This window comes from Zophobas morio, unplaced genomic scaffold (genome assembly GCF_036711695.1).
Source record: "Zophobas morio isolate AGI-343-1 ecotype UQ-CSIRO unplaced genomic scaffold, CSIRO_AGI_Zmor_V1 ptg000006l, whole genome shotgun sequence".
NCBI classification, from domain to species: domain Eukaryota; kingdom Metazoa; phylum Arthropoda; class Insecta; order Coleoptera; family Tenebrionidae; genus Zophobas; species Zophobas morio.
Window position 1 is genome coordinate 3,495,519 of NW_026972111.1, and position 15,863 is coordinate 3,511,381.

Consider the following 15,863-nt stretch of genomic DNA (forward strand, 5'->3'; position numbering starts at 1 on the left):
ATTTTTCTGTTTTCCGATTATCCAACTTTTGAATGCTTCAATTTTTCGATTTCCAATTTCAGGAGTATTCAGTTCTTAACTTTCAATTTTTATATTTTTCAATTTTTTCATTTCTTCAATTTCTCGATATGCAGTTTTTCGTTTCGGTATTTATTTACTTTGTTTTTTCAATGTTTTGATTTTTTAATTTTGTGTTTCTCGATGTAAAATTTTTCAGTTTTTGGATTTTTTGAGTTTTCAACTCTAATTTTTTTTTTAATTCTCCGATTTTACAATTCTTCATTTTTTCAATTTTTCATGTGCAGTTTTTCTAGTTTTCATTTTAAATTTGTATTATTTATAATATTTAAAATTTTTCACTTTGTCATTATTTGATTTTTCAATTACTCACTCAATGTTACAGTTTTTCGACTTCTTGACGATTCTATAATTTTTCAATTTTACAATTCTTGGGTTTCCAATTGTTGGTTTCGATTCGTTTTTTCTTCTTTCCAATTTTCCAATTCATTAATTTTTCATTTATTAGTTTTTCGATTTTTCAATTTTTTCCGATTTTTTACTTTTTTGATATTTAATTTTTCGTTTTAAAAAGTGCAACAATTGAAAAGTCGAAAAAAAATTAAAATTGTAAAACTGAAAACATAAAGAAACAAAAAATGAAAAATTAAAAAATTGGAAATAAAAAAATTTAACAAACACAAAATTGAAAAATTTGAAACTGAGAAAACAAAAAATTGTAAAATCGAAATACTGAAAACTCGGGAAACTCAAATCGAAAAATTTTAATTTGAAGACTTGTTATCATTTTTAAATTTTTCTGTTTTCCGATTTTCCAACTTTTGGAAGTTTCAATTTTTCGACCTGCAGTATTCAGTTCTTAACTTCCGATTTTTTTATTTTTCAATTTTTCGTTTTGGTTTTTATTTACTTTATTTTTTCAATTTTTTCCTTTTTCAATGTTCTGATTTTTTTAATTCTGTTTTTCTCAATGTTAAATTTTTCAACTTTAAAATTTGCTTTATTCTTCGATTTTACAATTCTCCTTTTTTTCAATTTTTCATCCGCAATTTTTCTAGTTTTAATTTTAAATATGTATATAATATTTAAAATTTTTCACTTTCTCATTCTTTGATTTTTCAATTATTCACTCAATGTTACAGTTTTTCGACTTTTTGACGATTCCATCATTTTTCGATTCTACAATTCTTGGGTTTCCAATTTTTCGTTTCGATTCGATTTTTCTTCTTTCCAATTTTCCAATTCATTAATTTTTTTCAATTTTGAAGTTTCTCGATTTTTAGTTTTTCAATATTTCGATTTTTCGTTTCTTCAGTTCTTCGATTGTAATTTTTCAATTTTTCACTTTTCGATTTTACAGTTTTTCAAATTTATTAGTTTTTCGATTTTTCAATTTTTTCCAATTTTATACTCTTTTGATATTTATTTTTTCGTTTTTAAAATGTCCAAAAATTGAAAAGTCGAAAAAAAAAACGAAAATTGTAAAATTGAAAAAATAAAACAAAAAATGAAAAATTAAAAAATTGTAAAACTAGAAACTGAAAAAACAAAAGTTTCGGTTTTTATTTAATTAATTTTTTTTATTTTTCCCTTTTTCATTATTCTGATTTTTTAATTTGTTTTTCTCGATGTAAAATTTTTGAGTTTTTGGGTTTTTCGAGTTTTCAACTTTTAAATTTTTTTAATGCTTCAGTTTTCATTTTAAATTTGTATTAGTTATATTATTTAAAATTTTTCGATTTTTTGACGATTCTATAATTTTTCGATTTTACAATTCTGGGGTTTCCAATTTTGCGTTTCGATTCGTTTTTTCTTTTTTCCAATTTTCCAATTCATTGATTTTTTTCAATTTTGAGGTTTCTCGATTTTTCGTTTCGTTTCTTCAGTCGAAAAAAAAGGGAAAATTGTAATATTGAAAAATCAAAAATAAAAACACTAACAAATATAAAATGAAAACTTCGAAAAATCTAAAAATTGAAAATCAAGAACTTGAAAAGTTGAAGAAACGAAAAATTGAAACGTTAAAAATCGAGGAATTGAAAAATCAAAGATTGACAATTAAAGAATTGTATTAACCAAAAATTATAAAATTGTGATATAAAATCGAGAAAATGAAAAATCAAGATCAAGAACTCGAAAAATTGAGAAAGCAAAAAATCGAAAAATTAAAAACTGAGAAAAAGAAATATCGGAAAATAAAAAAATGCAAAATTGAAAAACTGAAAAAATTAAATAATTAAATTAAATTAAAAGTAAATAAATCCAGATTTCTCGAAAAATTACAAGACTTGATTTTCCATTATAAAATTTTGAGCGCATTGAAAAACCACAAGTAAACAGTCATACTATTTTGCATATTTCACAGATGATTTATTCGACAAAATTTTAACATGACGCCGTCAGTTTAATTGATTTACCGTTGTTACGCTAACCTTAAGAGTTCAAAGCACACAATTTAGATTTTTTTTTCAAAATATCTAGTACAAATCCACCAACAGAGAAACAAGCAGAAGAATAACATAATTAACTAAACAGTTTATATTAAATTTAAATGACAATTTAAAAAAATAAGAAGAAGATGAAACAACGCAAGGTACTCTAGTTCCAGGTGTACCGCTACGTGGCCTTCGCCATATAACACATAAAAAAAGTGGAGTCAAAGAACTGGTCAATGCACCTTCCTCAGCTAAAAGCCGAAAAAGAATAAATTTTGCCGGTATTCAAAATTCAACTCAATGGTGTCTGGGATTGCGGACCGATCTCTCCACAAGATGACCACTCAAGACATAGACCCCATGTTCGACAGGGCCGCCAGACAGTTCAACAGCAACCTCAAAGCTCTCGATGAAGACGTACTTCGTTTAGAAGAATGGCTGAACACGCAACCGCACCTCCCGAAACTGTTAGGTACGGTTTGTACACCAATTTAACCCAAAATTTTCATTTTCTCTCCAGACAAAAACTCTCTTCGGAATTTTGTAATTCTCAACAAGTGCAGCATCGAAATAGCCAAGCAGAAGATCGACAACTATTTTTCCATCCGGGCAAAAATGCCCGAAGTAGCCCTCGGAATAAACCCGAAGCTGCCCTACCACAAGACGTTCAACGAGGCGGCGTACTCTGACACCATGGTTGTTCGTAACGACGTACTATTTATCCGGTTTTAGGTTCCTCGTGGAATACCCTCAACCCACCGACGAAATGTACAGACTTATCTTCTTCCAAGCGAAGGGAGAGAGCCTACCAGAGTCCTACGAGCCCATCAACTTTGTCAAAAAATTCCACACGATCCAAGAAATGCGGATGAGGGACGGCGTAATGTGTGGGGACGTTGTGGTCGTTGATTACCGAGGGTTCCCGTTGAGCATCGCCCTTAAAGTCACACCGATGCTGGTGTACAAAACCCTGTTATTGTATGAAGTAGGATAACAACAAGATTTTTAATAATAATAATAATAATAACTCGGTCCATTTTAGCGAATTCTTTCTGCGCGTCTCAAAGCCGTCCACTCTATTAACACGGCACCATACATTATGAACATCGTTCGTGCTTTAAAAAGTGTTATCAAACCAAAAGTGTTCGAGAGAGTAAGTGCAAACGATCAAAAACTAAGTGACGCTGATTGTGATTTTTTAAAGCTGTATTTTCACCCGGACCTGGATAGCTTGAAGAAAGTCATTCGTCCGGATTTACTTCCTGTTGATTTTGGTGGCGAAGGATTATCTTTACAAGAACTAGAAGGTAATTCGGGTGAAAATTGGTACGAAAAATTTTACTTTAACGTTGTAGATGCACTAGAAGAAAAATACAGGAAGAACCAAGACCTGTTTGACCGCATTGACGAGATTAAGGTGGATGAAAGTCTTCGACCTTGCAAACTGGAAGATAATGAGCTTTTGGGGTACTATGGTAACTTTAAAAAGCTCGAAGTTGATTAATAGTCTCCGTTGATGGTACCTTTTGTGTGAATTTCTCTAGGGCTCAATTAGATGTATTAGTTACGCATAATTTACATGGAGTATTTAGTTATAAATTTTAATTACGTATGATCAGCATCCACACCGAACATTAATAAATTTTAATAAATATCATCTTAATTCTTAAAATTCAGTTGTATCTGCCCGTTAAAATATTTACACTTTGGTAAAACAGAACTAATCATTAATTTCAAATAAAATTTCAACGTTTAAGTTTAACGACTTTTCCACATCCGGTCCTCCGACAACTTTTTCTAACGTTTTGGTGCTTGACAAAACCAAATAAAGTGTCTATTCAACACAGTCATATACACCGGGTGTCCTCATTTACCTACTGATTTCGGTTAGATCTCAGTTAGTTCAAAAACGGTCTTTTGTTAAAGCATATTTTTACTTACCGAGCGCAAACGAAGGAGAACCGGGTCCGTCGGCCGACTATCTATTTTTACCTTTTCTCGACTTTCATGAGCTCTAGAGTACGAAGTAATAGGTCTCGCGTTCAAGTCTATCTGTCTGTCTGTCCGCCTGTCCGTCTGTTTGCCGTCCCGGATTTTTTTTATTGGGCAGATAGTCTCCGGAAATAGCGAGAAAAAATAAAAATTGTGAAAACAATGATACTTTTATGGTAAAAATTCCAGTGATTTGATGACTACGCAAAAAAATTGTTTGCGACTTTTGTTTTCTGTGGCGTAAATCACACTCCTACAGCTTTTTTGGCTTGAATTCACTTTTTCGATTGGCAATTTTTCTAGTTTTCAGGTTTAAATTTTTCTGTTTTTTAATTTTCCAACTTGTGGATATTTCAATTTTTAGATTTGAGTTCCTGGGATTTCCAATTTTAATTTTTCAATTTTTGGATTTCCGATTTTTCGTTTCGGTTTTTTATTTTCTAATTGTTTTCATTTTAAATTTTTCAATTTTCCAACGTTTGAATGTTTCAATTTTTCGATTTGCAATTTCACGAGTTATGAATTCTAAATTTTTCAATTTAAATTTTTTTTAATTTTTTGTTTCTTCAATTTTTGGGATTGTGATAAAATTTCCCGTGTTTTCAATTTTTAATTATTCGATTTTTCGATCCTTTCATTTTTCATTTCTTCAAACTTTCGATTTGCTATTTTTGGTTTCGGTTTTTCATTTTCCTTATTTTCACAATTTTTCAATTTTTCAATGTTATAATTTTTTTTCACTTTCAATTTTTTCAGTATTTTGTTCCTTCAATTTTTCGATTTGCAATTTTCCCGTTTTTCATTTTTTTTTGTTTCTTCAATTTTTTTGTGTTCGAGTTTTCATTTTAAAATTTTTCAGTTTACCGATTTTCCAACGTTTGGATGTTTCAATTTCTCGATTTGTAGTTTCACGAGGTTTCAGTTTTTAATTATTCAAGTTCTATATTTTCCAATTTTTCATTTCTTCAATTTTTCAAATTGCAGTTTTTGGTTTCGGTTTTTACTTTTCTTGATTTTTCGATGTGAAATTTTTCAATTTTTGGATTTTCCAATTTTTCTTTTCCAATTTTTCCGGTTTTCATTTTAATACGCCTCTAATAATAATTACAAATTTTTTAATTTTTCAATTTTCGGTCTGTCAATGTTAAAATTTTTCGACATTCCGATTTTGACGATTCTATAATTTTTCGGTTTGATTCGTTATTTCTTGTTTCCAAGTTTTCAGTTCTTGGCTTTTTTCGATTTTTATGCTTCTTGCCTTCTAGTTTTTCAATGTTTATTTTTCATTTCTTCAGTTCTTCGATTTGCAATTTTTCGTTTTTCGGTTTTTCGATTCTTCACTTCTTTTTTCCAATTTTAACTGAAAAATCAACAATGGCAGAGCGAAAAAGTAGAAAATGAAAATTTTGAAAAACTAAAAATTGGAAATCAAGAATTTAAATTCTTCGAATTTTTTATTTTCTTATTTTTTTTCATTGTTTCCGCTTTTCGATGTTGTAGTTTCCTAATTCTTCTTTTTTTTGGATGTAAAATTTTTCAATTTTTGAATTCTTCAATTTTTCGTTTCTTCAATTTTTGATTTTAAATTTTTCTAGTTTTCATTTTTAAAGCGCATCGAATAATAATTTTTTTTATTTTTAAAATTTTTCAATTTCTCGATATAAAATTTTTCAAATTTTCGATCTGTCAATGTTACAATTTTTCGACATTCCAATTTTGGCGATTCTATAATGTTATGTTTTGTAATTTTCGACCTTTCCCATTTTTCGATTTAATTCACTATTTCTTCTTTCCAATTTTTCAGTTCATTGATCTTTCGATTTTTTGGTTTCTCGATTCTTAGTTTTTCAATTCTGCGATTTAGCATTTTTTCAATTTTTTAACTTTTCGAATCAAAAAATAGAAAAATTTCAAATTATTAAAATTGAAAAATCAAAAATGGAAAATCGAAAAAATATCAAATGAAAACTTAAAAAAAACTAAAAATTGGAAATCAAAAACTTATATTCTTCAAGTTTTTTATTTTCCTTATTTTTCCAAGTTTTCCCTTTTTCAATGTTCTGGTTTGCAAATTTTTCTTTTTTAGACGTGAAATTTATGAATTTTTGAATTTTTGAATTTTCCGTTTCTTCAATTTTTCATATGCAATTTTTCTAGTTTTCATGTTTAATACGTATCTAATCATATTTTTTTTAATTTTTAATTTTTCAATTTTTCGATATTTAATTTTTCAAATTTTCAGTCTGTCAATGTTACAATTTTTCGACATTTCAATTTTGGCGATTCTATAATGTTTGGATTTTACAATTTTAGGAATTCCCAATTTTTCAGTTCATTGATCTTTCGATTTTTTGGTTTATCGATTTTTATTTTTTTATTTTTCGATTTAGCATTTTTTAAATTTTTTAGCTTTTCGAATCAAAAAATAGAAAAATTTGAAATTTGTAAAATTGAAAATCAAAAACGGAAAATTGAAAAAATGTCAAATGAAAACTTTGAAAAAACTAAAAATTGGAAACCAAGAACTTACATTCTTCCAGTTTTTTATTCTCCTTATTTTTTCAAGTTTTCCGTTTTTCAATGTTCTGGTATCCTAATTTATATTTTTTTTTTGGATGTAAAATTTCAATTTTTGGATTCTTCAATTTTTTGTGTCTTCAATTTTTGATTTTCAATTTTTCTAGTTTTCAATTTTAATGCGCATCAAATAATATTTAAATTGTTTTAATTTTTTAATTTTTCAATATCTCGATATTTAATTTTTCAAATTTCCAGTTTGTCAATGTTAGAATTTTTCGACATTCCGATTTTGACGACTCAATATTATTTCGATTTAACAGTTTTTGGGTTTTCCAATTTTTCGATTTGATTCCTTATTCTTATTTCTTGTTTCCGAATTTTCAACTCTTTGATTTTTTCGATTTTAAGGTTTCTCGATTTTCAGTGTAAATTTTTCGTTTCTTTTCGAATTAAAAAATGGCAAATGTACAAATCCAAGATGGAAAAAGGAAAAACTATAAAATAGAAACTTTGAAAATTCTAAAAATTGGAAAGCAAGAACTTGAAACATTGAAGACGAAAAATTGAACGATTGAAAATTGAAAAAGTTAAAAATCGAAAATTATCCGTGTAGACAACAATTTAAACAATATTTCGATCATCCACCTGTTAGTAGCGTCGATGTTGAACGATCATTTTCATTATTCAAGGACTTATTAACTTCAAAACGCACTCGTCCCACCCACGAAAATGTAAAACGATTGGCACTTATGTATACAAATCATTCACTTTTCTTAAACGGGAATGAATATATGATTTAACGGGTAAATAAGATAGCGTCTTGCGTTATGCTGTATACCGGACACCTATGAAATGCAGTGCGTAGCTGTAGTGGGAGGTCTGCGAGTTTTTGGAATTAATATAAAATCAATCAACTAATAAATGTTAAAAGTTCCCCAACGACTGCGTGGCCTTCACCATGTAACACATTAATAAAAGTATAATCAAACAAACGTACAACACACAACGCACAACACACCTTCCTTGGAAGAAGACACGCCACGACCGCATTAACATAAATTGTGCTGATAGGCGAAATTAAAGTCAAGTCATAGTGTCTAGAAATGCACGAGATGACCACTCAAGACCTAGAGCCCATGTTCGACAGGGCCGCCAGACAGTTCAACAGCAACCTCAAAACCCTAGACGAAGACGTACTTCGTTTGGAAGAATGGCTGAACACGCAACTGCACCTCCCGAAACTGTTAGGTACGTCTTTCGACACCATTTAACCAAAAATTTTCATCTTCTCTCCAGACAAAAACTGTCTTCGGAATTTTCTAATCCTCAACAAGTGCAGCATCGAAGTAGCCAAGCAGAAGATCGACAACTATTATTCCTTCCGGGCAAAAATGCCCGAAATAGCCCTCGAGATGAACCCTAAGCTGCCCTACCACAAGACGTTCAACGAGGCGGCGTACTCTGACACCACGAATGTTCGTATTGACATACTAATTATAAGTTTTTAGATTCCTGGTCGAACACCCCCAGCTCACAGACGAGATGTACAGACTTACGTTCTTCCAAGTGAAGGGAGAAAGCCTACCAGACTCCTACGAGCCCGTCAATTTTGTAAAAAAAATCCACACGATCCAAGAAATGCGGCTGAGAGATGGTGTCATGTGTGGGGACGTTGTGGTCATTGATTACCGAGGATTTCCCTTGAGCATCGCCCTTAAAGTCACACCGATGCTAGTGTACAAAACTACGTTAGTGTATGAGGTGGGATACCAAAAAAAAATTATAATAATAATAATAATAATAATTGTTTCTTTGTTTTAGCGAGTTCTGTCTGCGCGTCTCAAAGCCGTCCACGCTATTAACATGTCACCACCGATTATGAAGATTGTTAATGCTTTAAAAACTGTTATCAAACCAAAACTGTTCGAGAGAGTAAGTCCAAACGTTCAAAAACTAAGTGACGCTGATTGTGATTTTTTAAAGCTACATTTTCACCCGGACCTGGATAGCTTGAAGAAAGTCATTCGTCCGGATTTACTTCCCGTTGACTTCGGTGGCGAAGGATTATCTTTACAAGAACTAGAAGGTAATTCGGTTGAAACTTGGTACGAAAACTTGATTTTAACGTTGTAGATGCACTAGAAGAAAAATACAGGAAGAACCAAGACCTGTTTGACCGCATTGACGAGATTAAGGTGGATGAGAGCCTTCGACCGCAGAAACTGGAAGATACTGAGCTTTTGGGGTACTATGGTAACTTTAAAAAGCTAGAAGTCGACTGATGGTCTCAGTGGATGATACTTTATGTGTAGATTTCTCTAGGGCTCAATTAGATGTATTAGTTACCCATACTTATTAATAAATTTAAAAAAAAATTAGCCTTAATTCTTAAAATTGCGTTGGTACTGCTCGTTAAAATATTCACAGTTTGGTAAAACCCAAGTATTAATTAATTTCAAATAACATTAAAGAACTTTCCACTCACTCCGCTGACAACATTTTCCAACATTTTGGTGCTTGATTTTTGGTTTATTTTTCCGAAAAATAACACGATTTTGAATTTCGACTGATACCGATACAATCATATACACCGGGTGTCTACATTTACTCATTTTGGCTATATCTCAGTTAGTTCAAAAACGGTCTATTTGTTTTCACCTAATCACCCAAAAATTGTAAGTATTTTAAAAAATTCTAAAACGTTTAACAACGAATGTTGCGTAACTGAAAAAACAAATCAAACAAACGTCGTTGCTGTCGTTTCCGGAAAAACCGACAACGTGTAAATACATACTAATTGTGAATTAATAACAGTAATTGTGAAAATAAATAACCAATGATGAATGATCAATCAAAAAATAATATTTTCAAAAACTGGTTCAATTAACCAGTGGACGTAACTAACGATGTCCTGTTAATTTATTATGGGTTTTCTGCAGAAATTGACGGTATCAAAGTTGAGAAGTTATCATTTCGTAGCTGACATACCGAGTAAACTGGGACACCCGGTGTACATATATACAGGTGTCCCAACGATTTGGTGGCGTAAGATTACGCATTCCCCATAAATCAACGAAAAATTCTTTCACCCAGTCCGACAGAATAGAAAGTAGATTTAGACGGTTTTTCTGTAGTTAAGAGTTTTCGACGTATAGCACAAAACTTAGGTTTTTTAAGAGAATATTATTCCAGTTTTTCTTTTAAATAAAGTACCTGTATTTTATTGCTATATTTTATTAAATTTTTACTCTGAATACGTCGAAAGAGAATAAAACATAGAATAAAGATACAGTGTTCTATTTGAAAAAAATTGCTAAAATTAAATTTTTTATACACACTGTATATTTTATTTACGCCAGACTTTTAAAATAACCCTATTGTGATTTTTTAATGTTAAAAATTTTTGGTCGAAGGTTATTTCGACAGAACTTCCCTTGCCTCTGGAATACAATAAAATATATCCAGTTTTTTCGAGAAATTATACTTAAAATTTGATTTCGCAAATTTTATTTTTTATGAAAACCTCTATAAGTTAAAATAAATATATCAATCATGTTAATATAAACGTATTTTTTTTTGCAAGGACATGTATATCAGTTTGGGTAGGTGCAATTTATATTCCCAAATTTTCGGGAAAATCGAGTCAGCCAATCCTCATTTAATCAACAAAATAAATTGACTCATTCATTATTTTTTCAGATACCCTGTATAAGTAGTTCTAAAAGATGTGAATATTCGATTAAATTTTGAGATAACGTCATCAATTTTGTGGAGGGGGGATACATAGATATATGTATTTTGATAAAAAATGTACTATGCTTACGGTAACTTTCAAACGTATGGAAGATTTCAAAGCATTCGGTTTTGCAGTTCCTGGTTTAATCAATTAGATAAGTTGACTCATTCATTAATATTTTTGAGTCACCCTGTATAAGCAATTAAAAAAAACAAAAACTGGACTGATAAGTCACAAGTATAGACTCATGCACATATTAGATATGATTTATTTGCCAAAATTTTGGTTAAAAATTTACCATGTTTCCTATAGACTTAAAACGTCTATAAAGGTTTCAAAGCATTCCCTTCTGCAGTTTCAAAGTTAAATTGCAAAATGTTGATTTTTTTTCCAAAAATTTGGATGTCTCGGGTAAAAAATCAACACGGATTCATAAACTACACGTATAAGGCAATATATATACAATTTACTACATACAATTTTGTTTGGTTAGCGTTTTACCATCTACAAGATAAGACTGATCTTGGCAAATCACATATCCTCAAAGAAAAGAGAGGGTGGGTGGGCGAGACTAGTATCTGTTAAGATAAGACTGATTTTGCCAAATAATATAACCTCTAAGACAATGAAAGTTAGAGGGCATATCTTTTAGCAAAATCAGTCTTATTTTGGCAAGTATAGGCCCCGCCCACTCACCTTTTTTTTTCCTTTGAGACTATTCCATTTGTCAATGTCAGTTTTATGTTGGCAAGTACTAGCCCCACCCGCCTGCTGATACTAATTTTCTCCATAAATAATGAACTGAGTTAATACAATTAGGGTTCTTGGAATTTTTGAATCCTAAAATATCACATTTTCAAAAATTTCAAATTATTAGAAGTCTGTGGACTTAGATGGTTAACATGATTGAAACCCAATTGTAGAATACTAATTTTCTATGACTGAATTAATAAAATTAGGTTCTTCGGAATTCTTAGACACTAAAATATCGCATTTTCAAAATTTTAAATTATAGAAGTCTGTGGATTTAGATGGTTAAGATGATTGACACCCAATTCTAGGATATTAATTTTCTATGACTGCTAAAATAAAACTGATCTTGGCAAATGACACATCCTCAAAGAAAAGCGAGGGTGGGTGGGCGGGGCTAGTACCTGCTAAGATAAGACTGATCTTGGCAAATCACATATCCTCAAAGAAAAGAGAGGGGTGGGTGGGCGGGGCTAGTTGAAGCTAACATAAGACTGATCTTGGCAAATCACATATCCTTACAGAAAAGAGAGGGTGGCTGGGCGGGGCTAGTACCTGCTAAAATAAGACTGATCTTGGCAAATGACCTGCTCTCTAAGAAAATGAAGAGCGAGTGGACGGGGCTAGTACTTATTAAGTTAAAACTGATTTTGACAAATAATATAACCTCTAAGACAATGAAAGTTATGATAATTTTATATGGGTATTATAATTTATTATATTAAGCGATCAGTCCGAATATATAAAAATATTTAGGCTATTCTATTTTAAAAACCTAAGTCGTGTGTTAGGTCTTAAAATGAAACACTTTGTATAACTGAAAATAATACTGCTATATAGTGCTCAATAAACTGTACAACTTTTGTCTTCACCTTTTTTTTTCTATTTCTAATAATTAATGAGATACGGATGAGCGCGTGTAGTGACTCACCCTGTATAGCCTGTTTCATTTGAAAGATACACGCCATAGATCGTTTTTTAACGTAACATCCTGTATATTCTTGAAGTTTCATATTCCTATTCCCCCGCCCCTGAAGTAAAATCATACAAAACTAAATTTCTATCAAAAATATATCTGATATCAGTCACCATGTAAGAAAAAAATTGGTCCAAGGTTACTTCGACAGAACTTCCCTCGCCTTTGTAATACAATCCAACAAATTCAAATTTGTGTTTTCTGATAACCATTATATAGTAAAAACCAGTGGTGTAACCAACGGAAAAGAATGTATTATTATCAGTGTACATGCTTAACTTCGATTGTTTATGTTTATACATCGACAGAATGACACGTAGAAATTTGTTTAATTTGAGTGAGTTGTCTCCTAAAACACACGACTAAATTTATTAATTTAGCCACAATGAAACACAATATATTGAATATCATTATTATTATTCTTATTGATCATAGTTGAATAAAAACGTGGGTGTTATCACATTTTCTAGAACATAAGGTTCTTAATTTTATTAAAAAATTGATCGAAGACTACAATATAATGCGACAAATTCGCTCTTTAAAAAATTTATAAAATTTGATTTTACGATTTTCGTTTTATGATAACCGCCGTAAAATAAAAACCAGAGGCATAAATAACACCCCTTGTCCTTCAACACTAGGTAATGGCAATCTGAAGCTCAAGTGTTTATTTATACATCGAAACAATGTCACGTAGAAGTTAGTTTGTTTTGAATCAATCTGTCTTTTCAAAACAAAAATTATTAATTAAACCATGTATGAGAAAACTAACGTTAACTGAACTGATTTTAAAATCCATATCCACGACATAAAAATAATAATATTTTTGATGTTCGACGTCCCGCATGTTGTTGAATGCGCCAAGGTCATCAAAAAAGGTTATGATTGCAAAAAATTTATTTACAGCAGATTATCAACGGGAATACATTATGTTCTTCTGTCGAGCTAATCGCAATTTGTCATAAAATTTATTCCTTATTTCATGCAGTTGACCTGCCAAAATCCTTCTTATCTTATCAAATACTAACCCCGCCCGCCCACGCTCTATTTTCTTAAAGAATACGTCATCTGCCAAAATCAGTCTCATCTTGGCAAGTAGATACTAGCCCCGCCCACCCGCCCTTTGTTTTCTTAGAAGGTATGCAATTTGGCAAAATCAATCTTATCTTGGCGGATAAAATCAATGACTGAAAAGGAGGCGGGGTGGGTGGGCGGGGTTAATTATCTTCTTCCGTCGAGTGAGAGTGCAAACTAATAATGCAATCCAGGATGTAAAAAAAGTAAAAAAATCGCCAATCTCAATTTTTTTTGTTACACTATTTGCTATAAAAGTTATTTCTTATTTCATGCACCTGACGTGCCAAAATCCATCTTATCTTATCAAATACTAGCCCCGCCCGCCCACCCTCTATTTTTTTAGAGAGTACGTCATCTGCAAAAATCAGTCTTATCTTGGCAAGTAGATACTAGCCCCGCCCACCCGCTTTTTATTTTCTTAGAAGATATGTAATTTGGCAAAATTAATCTTATCTTGGCGGATAAAATCAATCACTGAAAAGAGGGCAGGGTGGGTGGGCGGGGCTAATTATCTTCTTCTGTCGTGCTAATCGCAATTTTTTTTGTTACACTATTTGCGATAAAAGTTATTTCTTATTTCATGCACCTGACCTGCTAAAATCCATCTTATCTTATCAAATACTAGCCCCGCCCACCCACGCTCTATTTTCTTAGAGAATACGTCATCTACCAAAATCAGTCTTATCTTGGCAAGTAGATACTAGCCCCGCCCAAATGTCCTTTGTTTTCTTAGAAGATATGCAATTTGGCAAAATCAATCTTATCTTGGCGGATAAAATCAATCACTGGATGTAAAAAAAGTAAAAAAAAATCGCCAATCTCAATTTTTTTTTGTTACACTATTTGCCATAAAAGTTATTTCTTATTTCATGCACCTGACGTGCCAAAATCCATCTTATCTTATCAAATACTAGCCCCGCCCACCCACCCTCTATTTTTTTAGAGAGTACGTCATCTGCAAAAATCAGTCTTATCTTGGCAAGTAGATACTAGCCCCGCCCACCCATTTTTTATTTTCTTTGAAGGTATGTAATTTGGCCAAATTAATCTTATCTTGGCGGATAAAATCAGTCACTGAAAAGAAGGCAGGGTGGGTGGGCGGGGCTAATTATCTTCTTTTATCGAGCTAATCGCAATTTTTTTTGTTACACTATTTGCGATAAAAGTTATTTCTTATTTCATGCACATGACCTGCTAAAATCCGTCTTCTCTTATCAAATACTAGCCCCGCCCACCCACCCTTTATTTTCTTAGAGAGTACGTCATCTACCAATATCACTCTTATCTTGGCAAGTAGATACTAGCCCCGCCCACCCGTCCTTTGTTTTCTTAGAACTTATGCAATTTGGCAAAGTCAATCTTATCTTGGCGGATAAAATCAATCGCTGGAAAGGAGGCAGGGTGGGTGGGCGGGTCTAATTATGTTTTTGTGTCGAGTGGGAGTGGAAACTAATAATACAATCTAGGATGTAAAAAAGAGCGCCAATCACTTTTTTTTGTTACACTATTTGCTATAAAATTTTTTGGGGTTGATAAACAGATGCATTTTCATTAAAAAGTTACCAAGCTTACAATAACTTCAAAACGTCAAGATTTCAAAGATTCAGTTTTGCAATTCTTGATTTAATCAATAAAACAAATTGGCTCAGTCATTAATTTTTTTCATACACCGCGTACAAGCAAATCTAAAAAATATTTATGCAGTGATAAATCACAATTATAGACTCGCGATTTTTCAGTTTTTCATTTTTGTCTCTAATTTTGATATTTAGCAATTTTTAGACTTGAAATTTCTCGATTTTTAATTTTTCATTTCGTCATATTTTCGATTTGATGTTTTTTGTTTCGGTTTTTTCAGTGTGAAATTTTTCAATTTTTGAAAAATCGAAAAATGAAAAAACGAAAAATCGCAAAATCGAAAAGGTGGAAAATCTAAAAATTGAGTAATCAAGAGACGAAAAATCAAAACATTGAAAAACTAAAACTCGAGAGAGTTAAAAATGCATAAAATTAATGTTTAAAAGAACTGGAATGCGGAAAAAATGAATCGAAAAATTGGAAAACGCAATAATTTCTAAATCGAAAAATTATAAAATCGTCAAAATTGTAAAGACCAAAAGCTATAACTTTGAATAATTAAAAAATCGAACAAATGCAAAATTAAAATCCAATAATTAAAAAATGGAAAAATTCTAAAAACGTGAAACGAAAAGGTGAAAAATTTTAAAAATGATATTTATTGCATATTTAAAATGAAACCTAGAAAAACTGCAAATCGAAAATTTTAAGAAATGAAAAACTAAAGAACAGAAAAACTAAAAAATTATAAATTGAAAACTGGAGAAAGTTGAAATCAAAA

General features: G+C 31.1%; 3 protein-coding genes across 3 annotated transcripts in view; 2 read left to right on the plus strand and 1 right to left on the minus strand.

The window, feature by feature from the left end:
• LOC135123350 (chromosome transmission fidelity protein 18 homolog) overlaps window positions 1–15,863 on the minus strand; it is a 156,427-nt gene that overhangs the window by 62,177 nt on the left and 78,387 nt on the right. The gene's annotated exons all lie outside the window — the stretch shown is intronic.
• Window positions 2,626–4,081, plus strand: LOC135122989 (alpha-tocopherol transfer protein-like). The gene is made up of 6 exons (XM_064047488.1): window positions 2,626–2,925; window positions 2,974–3,133; window positions 3,186–3,438; window positions 3,496–3,606; window positions 3,658–3,760; window positions 3,809–4,081. Exons 1-6 carry the CDS (start codon window positions 2,754–2,756, stop codon window positions 3,955–3,957), a joined length of 948 nt encoding a protein of 315 aa, XP_063903558.1. The 5' UTR covers window positions 2,626–2,753; the 3' UTR covers window positions 3,958–4,081.
• On the plus strand, window positions 7,911–9,334 carry LOC135122990 (alpha-tocopherol transfer protein-like). Its single transcript, XM_064047489.1, has 6 exons — window positions 7,911–8,213; window positions 8,262–8,421; window positions 8,474–8,726; window positions 8,787–8,897; window positions 8,949–9,051; window positions 9,099–9,334. The coding sequence occupies exons 1-6, from the start codon at window positions 8,069–8,071 to the stop codon at window positions 9,245–9,247; spliced, it is 921 nt and encodes a 306-aa protein (XP_063903559.1). The 5' UTR covers window positions 7,911–8,068; the 3' UTR covers window positions 9,248–9,334.

Bases quoted from the DNA above. Each gene is read 5' to 3' on its own strand.
- LOC135122989 (XM_064047488.1), top strand. From the start codon at position 2,754: ATGGTGTCTGGGATTGCGGACCGATCTCTCCACAAGATGACCACTCAA. The intron at 2,926-2,973 runs GTACGGTTTGTA...TTTTCTCTCCAG, and splicing joins GCACCTCCCGAAACTGTTAG to ACAAAAACTCTCTTCGGAAT. The intron at 3,607-3,657 runs GTAAGTGCAAAC...GATTTTTTAAAG, and splicing joins AACCAAAAGTGTTCGAGAGA to CTGTATTTTCACCCGGACCT.
- LOC135122990 (XM_064047489.1), top strand. From the start codon at position 8,069: ATGCACGAGATGACCACTCAAGACCTAGAGCCCATGTTCGACAGGGCC. The intron at 8,727-8,786 runs GTGGGATACCAA...TCTTTGTTTTAG, and splicing joins AAACTACGTTAGTGTATGAG to CGAGTTCTGTCTGCGCGTCT. The intron at 8,898-8,948 runs GTAAGTCCAAAC...GATTTTTTAAAG, and splicing joins AACCAAAACTGTTCGAGAGA to CTACATTTTCACCCGGACCT.